Source organism: Haliotis rufescens, unplaced genomic scaffold, assembly GCF_023055435.1.
Source record: "Haliotis rufescens isolate VD_foot unplaced genomic scaffold, xgHalRufe1.0.p SCAF_12, whole genome shotgun sequence".
Lineage (NCBI taxonomy): Eukaryota > Metazoa > Mollusca > Gastropoda > Lepetellida > Haliotidae > Haliotis > Haliotis rufescens.
In genome coordinates this window covers 42349143-42367416 of record NW_025963802.1, presented here as the reverse complement: position 1 = coordinate 42367416, position 18274 = coordinate 42349143, and the positions used below count along the sequence as shown (strand labels likewise).

The 18274-nt window shown below is 38.3% G+C and overlaps 1 protein-coding gene across 1 annotated transcript in view; it reads right to left on the bottom strand.

Annotated features, from left to right (window-relative positions):
• Positions 1–17853, bottom strand: part of LOC124120851 — a 140901-nt gene extending 123048 nt beyond the window's left edge. The window contains exons 1-3 of the mRNA XM_046483744.2: positions 17768–17853; positions 17131–17271; positions 8505–8898 (exon numbers count right to left, since the gene is read on the bottom strand). Coding sequence (XP_046339700.2) covers positions 8505–8880 — 376 coding nt within the window. The 5' untranslated portion in view covers positions 8881–8898; positions 17131–17271; positions 17768–17853. The remainder of the gene's footprint in view (positions 1–8504; positions 8899–17130; positions 17272–17767) is intronic.
• Between the last annotated feature and the right edge of the window lie 421 nt (positions 17854–18274).

Here is an 18274-nt window from a genome sequence, read left to right as displayed (position 1 = left end):
ATAGGAGTGAGGGTCAAGTCATTTGCGGCTCCATCCAACTTGGAGCCTCTTCGTCCGGAACCATAACGTTTGGTGTCTGAAGGATGAAAATACTCAGACAGCAATGGGAGGTCTGAAAGGACTCTTTCCCAAACAGTATGAGCGAGTGAGTTCGGTTTAACACCGCTTTTAACAGTATTCCAGTTATATCACAGCATGTCAGCTTAATGTGGGAGGAAAGCCAAGGTGATGCAGGTTTTAGACGTCTACCTCTTCGGTGAAACCCACGAACATGGGTATGGTGCTGACAAACGTAGAAACATAATCGGGGCAAACCTGGATTCGAACCCACAATCATAGGTTTCTGGCGTGCCCAAGGGACACAACTCTGCACAGCAAATCGTGGCACATTAGTCAACTGGGCCACTCGTGCCCCCCCAAACAGTATGAACTTCTTCCGAGCCGGTTTGCAAAAGTAGAATCTCTGGAAGAATCATGAGGTGTTTAGAAGGAAATGACGTTCAGTCATATCCTTAAAGACTTTTTCAGTGATTTTCCCAAGCTTGTCATTGTACATTTTTGGAGCTGTAATGGGCTGAGATATGACCATCCGTTTGGCTCGAGTGGAAACGGCCCTTGACCTGATCAGCGCAAGTAGTTGCTGATGTTTTAACCAGAGGAGCTGGGAAGATGTCCAGGCTTGTGCCGTCAATAATTCCTCCTGCATGCAAATGAATAAATCCGACCTGATCATTGCATATAGGTATTAGGGTGTCCACCAGGACATCATTGTAGGACGGTGACAATGGAGGCATAGCATGGCAAATCCCAGTTGAGATTTGTGCCCACATCCATTATTGACATGACCAGCAGGGACGTTGAGTTTGATATTAGGGTTCTTGACTAATTTGAGAAACTTGTCATCCTCCTCATAGAAGGGAGGGGAAGTCAATTATCCTGCCATAGCTTCTGTAAGGTATCTGAAAGCTGATCAGGAAGCTTAGCAGTGTAGCTCGGCCATGGAAGAGACCGAATGATGGAGACAAAGGGGCCTCCAGGGTGAGAGATGGTTCCGTGCATGGTTGAGTTGTCGGCATGTAATGATACATAGAGTTGATCATATCTAAGAAGCTCAATAATTCACGCACCAGTGAAGCATTCCAAAAGCCATAATCATAACCAAAGACTGCTTCTGAATCCGTGGGTGCATGCTCTTTAGAAACCTCCTGGCGCGAAGGAGGAGGATGAGACCGTACATCCATTAGATCATATGGATCTAAGTAAGAACACGTACAACTTCATGGATAACAATTTCTGGTAAATTGCACATTGCGAGGTTTGATGTATATTCTTACACTGTTATCAAGCTGGAGTGAAACGTCGCAATATGCAATATACCAGAAGTTGTTATCCATAAAGTTTTATGTTTTCTTACTTACTCGTTAGGGGCGGTCGGGTAGCCTAGTGGTTAAAACATTCGCTCATCACGCCGAAGACCTGGGTTCGATACCCGACATGGGTACAATGTGTGAAGCCCATTTCTGGTGTCCCCCTACGTGATATTGATGGAATTTTGCTAAAAGTGGCCTAAAACCATACTCACTCACTTACTCAACTTATAGAATGCCAATCAAACAGTCCAGTAGATCTGTGTCATAGCCATGTAAATCCTCATTCCAACAGTGTCCATGATTCCAAAAGGAGTTGAATACAGGCGGTGGTCACGGAAGGGTAAGGCATGGTCAATACTACACAGCTGATCATCTGGCGGTTGTGCAACAGAGGTGCTGGCAGACAAAGATGATCGGGCTTTAACTGGTATCATTCCCAATTATTGGCCGGTGGATTCTTCTGAGCCTGTAAGGCAGGAGCCTTCTTTAGTTGATTGACCTCGGACGATTATGCTGATGGACGAGAGGCAAGGAAAACTTCTATGGATGCCTTCTGATGTGCAAAAAGTTTCTCCAACATGCTGATTGGAAAACCAGTAGCTGAGTCAGGCTGAGGAGTTGTTGAGGTAGTAGGTGTTTTGATAGATGCCGTGATCTCATGAGTCGATACGTCAGGCAAGGACATTATGGCTTTGACTTTCTTCTTAGCAGCCTCCAATTGGCTTTAGCACGGTTAGTGAAGGAGGCATCTAGCTTTGATAAGGCCATCTTGCAAATCCTTCACACTTCCAGCAGAAATGGTGCGGGTCCTCGGTGACCAAGAAATGTTGACACTTCTGACACGTAGGGGAGGTAACAGACATTCTGGTAAAAACATGTGAGATTATGGTTAATATAAAATATCATAATTCCCATGAAAATAAACTGAGAATATGATGCGAGTCTCTTCTGATATCAAATATATCAACACACGTAAATAAAACTTTTATCAACTCGTGTTAATATATTTTATATCAATAGACACGAGGGTGAGATTTTATTTATCATCCAACATCATTCTTCTAACTTTTTCAGTTTGTAGACAGTAATAACCGGTGTCTTAAGTGTAAAAAGTACTGCTAACAGCTTCAGTAGCAGAGCCATTAGTGATGTCATTTGATTGTGATGTCATGGTAACAATCATGTTTGGTAGTCATAACAGTATTTATGAAACCATCATTTATCATACCTAGCCTTAATTGTAGAATGTTGGTATATGGAAGGGTCCCCATATTACACAGGTACGAGGCGCCCATCTCGTGATCACTGTTGCATACAGTAGATCATCTTGCTGATACGCTTGTGGTAGCTGGTGTTCACCTAAGCAAAGGCGGGTACTGTTATGTCGTGACAAGCTTGGCTCCTGCAGTACATCCTCTGATCATGCTGATGAATGTCTATCTCCTGACATGTCATCTATATCAGCCTCCATACTGACAAAGAATGGGCACCCCATGTTTATTACGCTGATCCATATGTATAGGGTAGAGGTTTGGTCTGACAATATATCCAAGTAATCCTGAGTCTGGGAGTACTTGGGAGATGGCTTCTTTGATGTATTGATGAAGACGTATGAGTTCTTTGATAATCCTAACTGATTACGATGGCTGACAGTGAAGAGGAGGTCAGTTAAAAACCTAAAGATTTGTAGTGTGATGGTTACCAAATTTCCTGATTATTGGCTATGATGTCACAGCAGTAGAGTAGGGTATGGGTTTCTTGACAGCTGTTTACAGCTTAGATAAAAACATTTTGGCCGCGGGTGAGACAAGGGTCATCAGCAGATGACATATCCCCCATTCTGTTGCAAGTCAGTTTTACGATAAGTATGCCCAACTTGTCTTCATGAAAAAAAAATCCAAATTATCAAAAGGCTCCAGTTCGCCACGGGACTGATCTGTATAGCAAGTTTCAAGAAATATTAGGAATATAACGGCTTAGGAGTTCTGCTTCAGAAACAGGAATACAGACAGAGGACTGTCTGACAGATGGATGGACGGACATGCTCATAGCTGAATCCCCCTGTTTTTCAAAACACAGGGATAACAATGAGTTGGTCGGGTAACCTGAATCACTATTCTTGTGAACCCTTGATGTACTGCTGTTATGTTGGTCCAAGATCCCTATCCCACGGTCTAAGAAAGAACATTATACAGACATTCATTGCAGATGATCAACACATTACGTAATGATTATTAATGGACACATGTGTTTGTAGTGAATAAAACATTATCAACTTAAGGTGAAAAGTATATGTATCCGTAAAAGTAAGTTTCTGTATACAAGAGTAGTTATTGAGCAATCAAAACAACATCATGGAATTGGGATTTGAAACTTTGTATTTCTATGTCAAGCTCACACCAATAAGAACAGACTCAAAGTCAAACTTGTTGCCATGGAAATGGGAAAAAACGTTAAAAAATCTCTAAAAAGCAAAATGTACCTGTTGACAACCTGGCATTTGTGTGTGCAAAGTTACAAGAAAGAGTACCTATTATCATGATTATAGTTTTAGAGATATGGTCCAGACAAAAACATCACTATGAACAGAGTCAAAGTCAAACTTGTTGCCATGGAAATACAAAAATAAATAAATTCTAAACACCCTTAGATAGCAAAAGGAACCATTTGACAACCTGGAATTTATGTGTGCAAAGTGTCATGAAGGAACACTTATTAGTTTTAGAGACAAACACCACCATGAACTGAGTCAAAGTAAAAATGTTGCCATGGAAATGGAAAAAATAATTTTGAGACTAAGTCTAAATTGTTTCCATGGAAATCGAGAAAATATAAATGCATAAAATCAGCAAGTAGCAAAAGGCACCACTTCAGGATCTGTTATATACATCTGCCATGTTATGTTGAAAGATATTGAAGGTTTTTTTAGTTGTGCTCCGGAAAAGACATCCACACCCTTATGAAACTAAGTGCATTTTGTTTCCATGGAATTAAAAAAACCAAAAAAACGCCAAAAATCCATAACTTGCAAAAGTCACCACCTCAGGATGTGTTTGATATATCTGCCAATTATTGTTGAAAAATAATAATGATGTCCTGTATTTTTCTATATCCCAAATAATCAAAAGGCACCAGTTCACTATTAGACTGATCTGTATAGCAAGTTTCATACCCTCGTTTGTTTCAAGGTGTCAGTATCAATATCTGACCATGGTTGCAGAAAATAATGATGACATATTACATTATTCACTAGGAAACCAATATGTTTTCACTCATCTATTCATCACTCGATCAGGTTTTTCCAAAAATGAGTAAGCATTTTGTTATTTAACAAAAGTGAAATAATGTTGTAGATGTATATAACGGTTATAGATATAGGCTTGACTCGGAAAGTAAATTAGCTCGTTATTGTGTTGATAAACAAGTATTTGTCACAGAGTGACGAAATATCCCCCGCCATATACACTATAGTTCCAAATATGAAGACAATCCAGCGATTAGTTCTTGAGATATTGTGGCAACACCGTTTTCCAACTCCAAAAACAGATTTGCCTGCTGTGACCTTGAAAATGGGGTCAAGGTCACCAAATCTGACAGGTGTATGCGGTGTCTGTATATACACTATAGTTCCAAATATGAAGACAATCCAGCGATTAGTTCTTGAGATATCGCGGCAACACCGTTTTCTAACTCTAAAAGCAGATTTGCCTGCTGTGACCTTGAAAATGGGGTCAAGGTCACCAAAACCGACTGGTGTCTGCGGTGTCTGTATATACACCATAGTTCCAAATATGAAGACAATTGAGAGGTTTAGTTCTTGAGATATCGCGGCAACACCGTTTTCCAACTCTAAAAGCAGATTTGCCTGCTGTGACCTTGAAAATGGGATCAAGGTCACCAAAACCGACTGGTGTCTGCGGAGTCTGTATATACACTATAGTTCCAAATATGAAGACAATCCAGTGTTTAGTTGTTGAGATATTGCGGCAACACCGTTTTCTAACTCTAAAAGCAGATTTGCCTGCTGTGACCTTGAAAATGGGGTCAAGGTCACCAAAACCGACTGGTGTCTGCGGTGTCTGTATATACACCATAGTTCCAAATATGAAGACAATCCAGTGTTTAGTTCTTGAGATATCGCGGCAACACCGTTTTCCAACTCTAAAAGCAGATTTCTCTGCTGTGACCTTGAAAATGGGATCAAGGTCACCAAAACCGACTGGTGTCTGCGGAGTCTGTATATACACCATAGTTCCAAATATGAAGACAATCCAGTGTTTAGTTCTTGAGATATCGCGGCAACACCGTTTTCCAACTCTAAAAGCAGATTTGTCTGCTGTGACCTTGAAAATGGGATCAAGGTCACCAAAACCGACTGGTGTCTGCGGAGTCTGTATATACACCATAGTTCCAAATATGAAGACAATCCAGTGTTTAGTTCTTGAGATATCGCGGCAACAAACAGGTGGGACGTACGGACGGACGTACGGACGGTCGTGAATACTATATCCCCCGCTTCGCGCTTTCGCGCGGCGGGGGATAATTAGCTCTGTTGTACGCATGCTGAAAAAGCTTCATTTGGTATTTACGCGTGCTGTTTTCAAACAATTGAGTTTTTCATTTAATGCATTAAATTTCTGTACACAAGTTAATTGAAAGTAATTGGGTTTTGAATAGTTTTGGGGGGTATTTTACGCATCTTATCTGAAGCTCGGAGTTCACACACAATTTCACTGAAATTGTATGAACAATAATGAATAAAATTTTGAATAAAATTAATGACAAAGATGACAGACTTGAATCCAGATATACAGTGCACTTTTTTTACTTTAATAACAGGATTAAATTGGGTACTTCAGTACGGATTTGCTGACATGGTATTTCCGGTGTAATGTGCGCAGGGAAATGGTTGTGCTTTTGATGAAATAACCTTCAAAACTCATTTTGGCGTGTACTGGAACTGGGAATAACATCTCATCAGTCTATTTATCAATTCTATTGGATGATCACACTATTTAGGGAAATTCTTAATGAATTTTTGGGAGCCAAGTGGTACCCCAACCTGTATCTGAAGTAGCGGTATATCGAGGGTCATTGTATCGACGGTACACCGCATTATGTTTTCCTAATTAGAAAATGTGATAATTTGTGCAGCTGCACTGTAGCTCACCTTGGCATATAATCAAATCATACTTGCTGCATATCAAATTTCATAATAACACAAAAATGCCTGAGTAACCGACAAAAGTGACATTATTTAAATAGCCCCTCGGGTGGCCATATTTAAAGATCTGAATTATTTGAATATGTTTTAGGGACACCACAGCTAAAATCATTCATGCAACGTTTTTTAGGCCATGTAGTATCAGAGGAGAAGTGAGGTAAAATATAACAGGACAGAGACAACATGATGGACAATGGACAACACACCACACTACACCATCATAAGCTTACAAATACTTCTGGTTAATGGCTTCACTTCTGGTATGGGAAAACGAATGCCCAATAAAGTAGAACATTGAAACAGGAAGTCCAGTTGAGATATCTTAAGAGCAAAGTTATAAGCACTTTCGGTTTAACAAAATCATTTCCAGTTTAGTAAGTCATGTCCAGTGCATTACAAAATTGAAACAGAAAGTCCAATGCTTCCAGATATACAGTAAACTATGGTTATAACAAACTCAAAGGGACCACTGATATTAGTTCTGATATATAACATTAGTTGTTATAAGCATATATACAGCAAATGGCCGGGACAAAACAATGTTTGTTATATCTGTTAGTTTGTTATAAGCGTGTTCGTTATAAACATAGTTTACTGTATCAGAAACAAAGATATAAGCACTTCCAGTTTAATTGTCTTGACCATCCATCAGTCTCAGCCATGAACCACATAGAGCTCATGTGAAGAAACAATGATAAAGTTTTGTCCCATTCCAACATTCAAGATGTTGTGTACCACACACACTTTTTGGGATGTCCACTACACACCAAGTGACCTTGACCACTAACATAATTCAATCACATGTGAGAACACTACAGTCCGTTTGACTCCAAATGAGAACGATGAATTGCAAAATAACTCGAAATCCAGAAAAGTGTATGAAACATCAATATGGTACTTGACCATGAATACCCTGTACCCAACAAAATCTGAATTTTGTTTATTTTAAGACCCATGACGGATGAAGTTCTTTAAGAAACTATCATGTAATTTTGTATAGAAATGTGTACATGACACGTAGGGGGGACAAAGTTTAAGTTTCTGAGGGGACAAACCAAGTGCTTTTGAAGCTCGTTTCAAGAATTTATTAATTGCATAAAAAGGCTTTGCTCTTTCCTCTTCACTTCTAAAGAAATCATACACATTCAACATCAACTGGTTAACATCTGCTGAGTAGCGCATCTTGTCATTGAATGAACACGGTCACTGTGTAGCACGTGCAGACCGTGCTTGCGCTGTTCCTTCCATGGTTTGTCCCCCCTACGTGTCATGTACACATTTCTATACAAAATTACATGATAGTTTCTTAAAGAACTTCATCCGTCATGGGTCTTAAAATAATCAAAATTCAGATTTTGTTGGGTACAGGGTATTCATGGTCAAGTACCGTATTGATGTTTCATACACTTTTCTGGATTTCGAGTTATTTTGCAATTCATCGTTCTCATTTGGAGTCCAACAGACTGTTCTTGTTGCCAACATATTTCATGAGTGAATGACCTTCAACACAACCATGACATATAATTGGTGTTCATTTATTTAGAGTTCATCTTGACAGATTGCCAAAACGTTTGATTTTTCATGAATTAATCTGAAATTTCCTGAATTAGTTAATTCCTATTCTGAATCATAAAGGCTGAAATCTAAATTCTGGTCTTTCCAGTTTCAGCATTGAGGACCTTGCATGAGAATAAGATCTTTCAACAATATTTTTCCACAAAAATATTAAATATTTGGTCTTGTTTCAAACAAAAATAAATGTTTTGATCCCTTGAACACACTTAAATGACAGTGTGGTCAACATTCCTAGCAAAAGGGTTCAGCTGAGTCTGTCAAGAAATCATGGAAGAGAAGAACATAACAAAATCTAACAAAAAAAACCTACTTGCAACAGCATTATCAATTCATACCTGTGTCTGAATCATCAAGAGGCAGTTTTTTTACATCCTCCATGTTGTGATCCTCATTACTGGGCAATGTATTTGTCTTTTCAGTTGCAGTCATACAACTTGAATGCACTGCAGCATTACCATCCCGAGTTCTGTTAGAGGTCTGATCAGCCTTAGCTCTGTTGGTATCCACAGCAGTATCCTCTCCATCAAAAACATTTACAGTCTGTCTTTGTGATGCTTGTCTTTGAATTCTTCCTGATTCTGAACCTTGAACTGTCGGAAGTGACAAAGATCGTTGTCTTTTCTGATCTATCGTTCCAGTTTCATGTTTTGGGCCACCCAAAGATTCCGACAGTTTACTCAAGTCATCACTTTCATTACCAGGAGATGCCATTGTGAAGTTATTGACTTCCTTGAAAAAAAGACAAAAGGACATTTAATCAGGATTACCATCTTGTGATATAGGTATCTGATATGTATTGTGATATACTGGGTGTTTCACATTGATTGACACTGACTGTACATGCAGATCCTATTTTCTACATACTAAATTAAATATTACTCAGCAAGGCCAGTCGTCAGATACAGGGGTTAGAACAATGTGAGAGATAAATCACTTTCGTATTTCTGCTGATATGTCAATCAATTTTGAGGCGTAGATTTTAGGTTAAACATGTTAAATGATGCAAATAATAAAACTTGTTATATCTTGTCTGTCCATTATGTTGGAACAAAAGAAAAAATAAATTGTTTGATAGGCATTACTTAGAAGTTGAAGTTAAACTTAGATGTTAAAAACAGGATAAGTGATTATTGCAATAAGCAATAATCACTTATCCTGTTTAATTGGCTTCATGTCCCATTGGCTTCCACCTATGTGTTTTCTGTCCATCATGTTGTTACAGCATGATCCTTCTGTTGTCATTACTTACTCATGTTATTCCACTCTTGTATGCAATTGTTGTTACTGTTAATCCTCTACTGTTAATCCTCCACCTACTATATATATTCTGTACAATGTTCCTCATTCAATCCTTCGTTCATACTTTGTTTACTTTCGGCATGTACGGATGCCATTTTTTGCCTGGTTACTCCTGATCGCTAAATCAAACTACAACAAACCTTACATAACCACAATCTCTGGGATTACGAATGCTGGGACTTCGAACACAGAGGCACCCTCAAGTGAACACCCACAAACGCCACACGACCACCCGGCCATTGGCCAGGGACACTATCACCCCTAAGCGCCACTAGCAAGGACTCTCGATCATGTTTCGGCCGCTCTTTAAGTGCTGTTAAGTAAAGCTTTCTTTTTCCCTTCCCCCTCAATTGCATGTTCATTTATCCCCCCAATCTAAATATTTTTGTTGTATTATCTTTCTTATTGTGTACATTTGAACAAAGCATGCATTCTCAACAACATCCACCCTATTAAATGACACCTACTCCACAAACAAATTTGCCCTCTGCCCACTCAAAGCACACATCACCTACAAATACATAATAAACAAATGTGGCACATACAAAGTAAACCCTGTCAGGAAAACCCCCACATAATGCTACATATGCCACTCATTTAACCACCCCACATCAACATGTAGACAACCGCCCATGTGCCAGAAATGCGGCTCGTATAGACACGAAGCCGCAGAGTGCACATGGGCCCCATACTGTATTCACTGCAAATCTGAAGGACACACGGCAACACAAAACACCTGCCCCATAAAACAATCACACATACTCAACAAACTCATAACAAAGGAACTCTTTCTAAACTGGCAACCATAACCACTTACAACTCCTTACCTGACTACTACTAGCTCAACACCACCTCCGGCTCTACATCCAGCTCCCTACCTGACCCGACCCCACCCCCCACAACCAAACGCAAAGAACTCTTCTGAACCCACTAAGTCAAACCCAGTCCACACAGGCCCATGTGTCACACATGCCACCAAGCTCATCCCTACCCCTTTCAGGAAACCAAAATATCACCCAAAAGAGCCTTCAAAATTCCAGGCTATATTTTCAATCGGCAAGACAGACCGCAACCCAGAAACTACCCCCGACCACCACATGGAGGCCTCGGTATCTTTATTAAAGACCATCTGAAATACTAAATATTCCAACCCCCCCAAAAACTAGAATGCCTGGCTATCAAACCACTATTAACCAAACTGACATCACAATTATAAATGTCTATCACACAAAAACAAAACCCTTTACAGGTCAAGATTTGGAAATACTATCAAATATATAAATCAAAACACCCTTTTCTCTGGTGATTTCAACGCTCACCACCCACTGTGGGGCGCAAATAGAGAATCTCACCCTCGTGTCTTTTGATATCAAATATACCAACACGAGTTGATAAAAGTGGAAAAATCCAAGGCTTGCCGAGGATTTTTGCCACTTTTATCAACGAGTGTTGATATATTTGATATCAAAAGACACGAGGGTGAGATTTTATTTATCATCCAACATCATTCTTTCAACTTTTTCAATTTGTAGACAGTAATTAGCAGTGTCTTCAGTGTAAAAAGTACTGCAAACAGCTTCAGTAGCAGAGCCATTATTGATGTCATTTGATTGTGACCTCATGGTAACCAGTGATGTCACAATGGTCTGCAAAGCATTGTGATGTAATTTCATTGCAGCGATATCTACAGTGTAGATATCGCTTGATCTCATCCAAGCGATATCTCCTGTGGGAGCCAGTTTTGGATGATAAAACACTATACCGATAAATATGGAAAACTAATTAATGACTGTATTGATACCAATGACCTCATTTGTCTAAATAATAACCAACCAACTAGGTTTCCTCTCAACCACCTTCAGTCCCCCACAAAGTAGATTTAACTATTTCCACCACTAACCTTCACCCAAAACTTAGCTGGGAGGTACATTCTGACACCTGGGGCAGCGACACCTGCACATCAAAATTTCTGTATCAATAATTAAACCTCCTCCAAATTCATCCCCCCTCTTCAGACCCCCATTTAGATCGAACCCCCCAGCAAACAAAATTCAATTTTAAAAAGGCTGACTGGCAAACTTTCAACAAACTTTGCAATCAAATAAACATCCATCACATCCATAACTCAGACAACGACATATTCAATTTAAACCTAACCAACATCATTCACAAAATAGCTACACAATGCATACCCACAACAACAATCTTACCTAACCACACACCTGTCCCTTGGTGGAGCCCAGAAATTGAAAAATCAAGGAAACAAAGAAAAAAAGCATTAAATAAAGCCAAGCGGGACATATCCAAACTCCCACTGGCTAGACAGCTCAGAAACTCTACTAAACAACTTTTAAGGACAGCCAAAAGAAAACATTGGTAAACTTTTACAAGCACTTTGAAAATGGGGAAACAAAACACCAAAATTCTATGGCAAAAACTTAAGGCAATTAAAGGCAACTCCAAAACTTTTACAGCCCCCACTTTTCCTAATCTTAATACAGACAAAGAAAAGGCTGATGCCATGGCTGCTCACTTTTCGGCAACCAGCAGCTCCATCAACCACACTCCAAACATGTAAAACAAAATAAAAAACCACCCTACATATACACAAAGTCCATCCCCCCCACACCTGACACTCAACAAAATAATTAACATCCACAAACTCCAAACAGCAGCAAGTTGACCAAAAGGGGGGGGGGGGGGGGGGGGGGGGGAAATAATCAGCCAACCATTCTGTCATTGAGACCGTGCGGGTGGAACGTTTTTAGCTCAAATATCCACCTCAGTTCGAGTGATCTCCTCTTAACTGTGGTGTCAGTGGACTCAGGGTGTTCCTGTCTGATGAGCACAAGCCACGCAAAACTAGTAACAATTACTATTGCTTCCAATAGCTACCTATCTACTGGTGAAGCCCCCACTAGTCAGTTTATCCAAACAGCAATTAAAAACAAAAATACAGCCCAAGCCACAGGCCCAGACATCAGCTACATCATACTTAACCACCTCCCTATCAAAATTCTAAATTTACTCCTACAACTATTTAACCAGATTTGGACCTCCAGCACTATACCACAAACATCAAAATCAGCTCTGGTGGTACCGGTTTTCAAACCAGGGACACCCCCCCCCCCCCCCCCCCCCCCCCCCCCCCCGGATTCCTGTCGCCCCATCTCTCTAACTTCCCTCATCTGCAAAATCATGGAATCCATCATTAATAATAGACTAAAATTTCAAATTAGCTCTCAAAACCTCCTTAACGAGGACCAGAGTGGCTTTATGTCAAATCACCAAACTTTAGACCATATTTTACATTTGGAACATGATGTAAAAACAGCACTCACCCAGAAACAATACACTTTGGACATTTTCATCGATTTTAGTAAAGTTTTTGACATGGTTTGGCATAATGGCCTTATCCAAAAACTTAAAGATAAAGCCCTCGATTGTAGAATTCTAAATTTCATCCACTCTTTTCTAACCGACAGAAATATCACAGTAAAATCAAATCATACTCTATCCAACCGATTCCAATTAGAAAATGGCACCCCACAGGGAAGCATCATATCTCCAACCTTATTCAATCAAATCATACTCAATTACTGGGCTGGGGCCCAATACAACCCGATCTAAAAACAAATCACAGAATCATACTCAAACCTTATACCTGCTACACTCAAAAAATTCAAAAACAATCCCAACTTAGCTCCCTACTTAACTCAACTACATAAACTCATCAAAACCCACAAACTTGAAAACATCACACACATACATAAATGATAAACCCCCACCTGAAATAGATCTAACTCTACACAAAACATTCACAAATCAACCTGATATCACAAACACAGATAAAACAATTTTAACAATCACCAAACATTATATACAACAAACCTGGCCAAATCACACACACATCTAAACTAATGCCTCCCAATCAAACAATAACACAACAGGACTAGGCATCCAAATCACACAACCAATACCAATCACCACTAATTTCCACTATACAAACTTCACACATACTACTACAGCAGAACTCCTAGCCATCCAATGTGCATATCACCATATCAAACTATCAAAAGACAAAAAATTCTTAATTATATCTGATTCTTTAGGCTCCATAACCCAAATCCAGAACAAAAAATCAAAATCGCACCAAGATATTATAAACAACATTACTGACATACACACTAACATCTCAGCAACAAATAAAACAATAACACTAATATGGGTTCCTGCCCACACATGGAAATCAACTAGCAGACACAGCAGCCAAATTAGCAACCACACACCCCTCTCCATCCATACATTTTACCACAAGCAAAAACGAAACTAAATCACTTATCAGAAAAAGCATTCAAAATCAAAATTTCCAAATCAATATTCAAAATTGTAAATCTACATGGATAAAATCCCTCTTTACTAAACCAGTCACTAAATGCCGCAACTTCACTAAGTCTATTCTTTCGGATAAAATCATAAACAGAATGCTAAGTGGCAAACTCAATTTAAACGAAAAAACTATACAATCAAAACAGACACCCACACCCAAACTGCACCCATTGTCATATTCCAGAAAATCTAGACCACATACTCAACCACTGTCCACAATACAAACAACAACAGACAGAATTATACAACTCCCTTCCCCCACAATACAAAAACAACATAACACTACTCTTACAACCCTCCAAAGACATATATCAAAATACTCTTATCTAGCCAACTTCCTAAAAACAACAAATCTCATCAACAAACTTTAGACCAGTCCCAACAAATTACCAGCCAAAATCTCCAACCATTAAAATTGCAACTTTCACATTTAGGATCGGGAACGAAATTCCAAGCGCGGATTGTCTTCTCCGACGTCCGCGCGAAAAATTCAGCCATATTTAGCCTACTAAATACAATATTCAGTTAACCAGCCACTCTACCAAGCCAAGCTCCACAGCAGACCACGTCCATTCACCCCTGCCACGCCTCCCCCCCCCAGCATAAAGTCCAACATTTACTAGGGTAGGTTTCTCAGTTTTTCCCTTTTCTTTTAATAAACTTTACATTAATTACATCAGCCTAACTGATCTTATATTTATTAATGGTGCTATCCCCTCATTATCCTTTATCGTATACTAGGCTTCCTTGCAGCTCTCATCTTCCACTAAGTTCTCTTATCCCATTCAACCCCCTTTACTATATTCTTTTCTACCTTTACCCCCTCTAATTTACAGCTTTTTGGGCCAGCCGATTATTCGTTATTTCCAACCATTCATTTTTATTCTTAACCCGTCTGGCCCCGACTGCAAAATAGGGTACGGCTGAAGCTGTCATAAAATCCCTAAAATCTCTCTCTCTCATTCAGTCTTGCTTGACAAGGGCATAAGGATCTATACCGAAAAGTCGCTTTTTACAGTATTAAAGAAGTTGTTATCCATACATTGTGTCTACTTTACATAGTGCACTCTACATAGTGCAATATGTATCATTTGAAAAGTGTATTGCAGCATACCAGAATAAAAGTCATATCAGCATATCAGCAATAAAAGCATAGAGCAAGGGGACATAACTCTGTAAAAATGAATTTAAGAAACCAGTTTTTTTAAACTCATTTGAGATCGTTAAACAGTAACACAGTAACTCATGACAAACCAATAACAATATGGACAATCAATATATGCATTGATGTACATGCCGTGATTGATCTGGGTTATATCCTGACTCACTATATATTAATAATCAATTTTAAGGGTCATTGCAGGCAATATGAGGACCCTGTAAAGTAATGAAATTTGATATCTAACTCATTATTAAGTCTATTTCAGATGTTGTACTAACATAGTCATGTACCTGATTTTTTAGGGACATGACATGGTCATGACTACAACTGACTGCATGTTTGTAATTGTTTCTATTTCCAAATTGTAAAATGTATTGAAAAAAGTAACTTACCATGCATATGAATAAGTTGGATAACCCAGAAATAGCAATCACATTGAATATGTGCTACCTTTGCTCCTGTGACTACTAGTGAAACAGTAAACTATGCCCCACATGATTACTTTAGTGATTGTTTCATGCAAAGATTGAAATAACTTAATCTGCAGTCATTATTGTACCACAAATAAAACTCTCCTAACTGATGCTTTATTTTTTCTATATGAATTGTAAAATGCATGAAGAATGGTAGTCTGGTCAGTGTTGTTGCAAACAACAATCTGCCAATCGGTTCACAGACAATTTTCCAATGAAAAGGAAATAAACCATATTGATAAATACAACAGTGGTAATAAAATGGATCATGAATACTAAAACAAGATATACTGTTCACCATTTAATAAATAAGAGTCATTAAATAACTAATTTGCATACCTCAAAACAGATGTATTGATATGCAGTTTTCTTGTGTGGTAATGTTTTTGCTTTGAAAAAAAAGACAGAACTCAATGAGTCTACAAAGCTGTATTTTGAAGATTGATTTTTAATTTGGTCAGGGGGTACTTATTGCTGGCAATGATAACATTGAAATGATACATGATTATATTTGATATGAAAAGATTACTTTTCTAAAATCAGATATTTGTTTTAAAAGGCCTTAGAATGGACATTCAATTATGATTTTCTTCACATTAAGAATTTACTTCATCATAAGCTGTATACAGTCATATTATAACCACTATCTTACTTTCCTTGTAAATTATAACATGAAGGAGAATGTGTGCTGCCATCCGATTGGTTGTAAATATATTTAAATAGGATTTAAGTCCAGAAATCTTTCAGATGTTTCACCAAGTATGAATATGTTCCTTGATAAGTATTTTTTGTTCCCGATACGAAATTTGAACATACTATATTCAAAAACATTGACATATTCTTTCTGATTAATTATTACAGTGTCACTTTTGATAAGCATTACAGATATAGGGTTGCTATGGTTATCAAGAGATATAGGTTGAAAGCGTATCAAATTGACCAGGTTAAATGGGTTTCAAATTGACCCAGTTGAAAGGGTATCAAATTGACCAGGTTGAAAGGGTATCAAATTGACCAGGTTGAAAGGGTATCAAATTGACCAGGTTGAAAGGGTATCAAATTGACCAGGTTGAAAGGGTATCAAATTGGTTTCAAACAGGAAGCAAAAGAGGCAGATGAGTGGATGTACAAATGTCTGATATTTCAAAATAACTGGTATTGTGGCCTTGTTTAAAATTAGATCAGAATTCTTGGATTACCTTTTTGAGATACCTTTGTCATGATAATCCTTGCAAAGACTTAGATACTTCCAGGCAATGTTGAACATGTGATACTGATAGGTTAAGAAGTATGGACACCCATGATGGCATGCTACACCAAAAGCTTACTTGACGTGAAAGTTCAGGGCCCACTTGCACAAAGCATGTGATCCTTCATTAGGATAAATGTGAAGAATGCTCATAAACAGGCAAACTTAGTGACATAAGTCACAGTTTGATAAGCCTTATAGTATCAACCTAAAGTTTTTGACACTGACTTGAATCTTAAGTCAGTTCACCTGAGCCAAAAACAATAGCTTTGTAGGATAGATATATGAAGACATAATACTTTTCTCAACATACCATATATACCTCAATGCATAAAATACTCAGCTAATATTTCACATCATTTTGAGTTTCTTATTGTTTGTGAATTTACCTTTGCTAGCTTCAGAATAAAGCTGTATAACAATATATGTTCTCCGTCGATCCTAGCAGAGTTGCCTCTATTGGCACATTGCCAGCATCCGACATGAACCAGCTAGGTAGCAGCCATATTGTCTACTTTCTCTTTGATAAACTGAAAGTGAAAGTTAAATGTAACATTATAAAAAAATTATCAGTATCACCTTAAACAAACCTGTCATTTAACAAAAATCTTTATCAATTTGTAAATTTTGTTAATGCTGGAAAAATTCAGGACCGCAAACACAAAATTATTTTTTCATATCAATGTCTTGATATTACTCAAATTCTTCTCATGAACTATGCCTATGGCACATGCAAGTGTAACAAAATTCTTTTGTGTAGATACAATCTTGAAAACATCATGTCAGATGGCATTAAATGCAAAACTTCCATATGCTATTAAATTAGACATTACTGCAGGACATTGTGCATTTTATATAAGCGAGCATTTCTATTTTCGATTTGAAAAAAATATCCTGATCAATTAATTACTAGATGACCCATTCTACAAATGAGAGTGAAGGCCTGATTGAAATACACTATAGAACGCATAACCTCAACACGAGGCAGGTTATAGTACGACTAAATATCGGTGTAATGATACTCACTTGAATATATACGATGACACTAGCTCAGGAAGACGCCCTGAGCTTCTTTCTGAGATGGCCTTCTTCTTCTGAAACGTAGAATTTGCTGAAACGAAAGTGAAAGTTGCCCCTCGTCACATGCACAAACTCGACCAATCAAATATCGAAAATGCGATTTATAAATGGTTGTTGGGTTTTCCCAGATAAGCGACCTTCTTTTCAAGAGCAGTTATTTCCCTTGGTATGAAAAATGTATTTTTCTAGCTCTCTATACACGATTCAATTCAAATGAAACTAATACATCTATAACCCAATAAACAAGAATAAAAATGTTTTCATTTTCGTCCATATAGATGTCATGTGGATGTTGTAAAGATGGTATTTATCTCTACTCGAATGTCTTGTACGTTAGGCTATTTAGGTCGCATTCGTGATAAGGCCAAATTACGGAAAGGGACGAAAGGCAACGAATGCTCCAATCAGCCTCAAATGTTTCCGATATTAATTTGCCGAAACATCAACACAGTT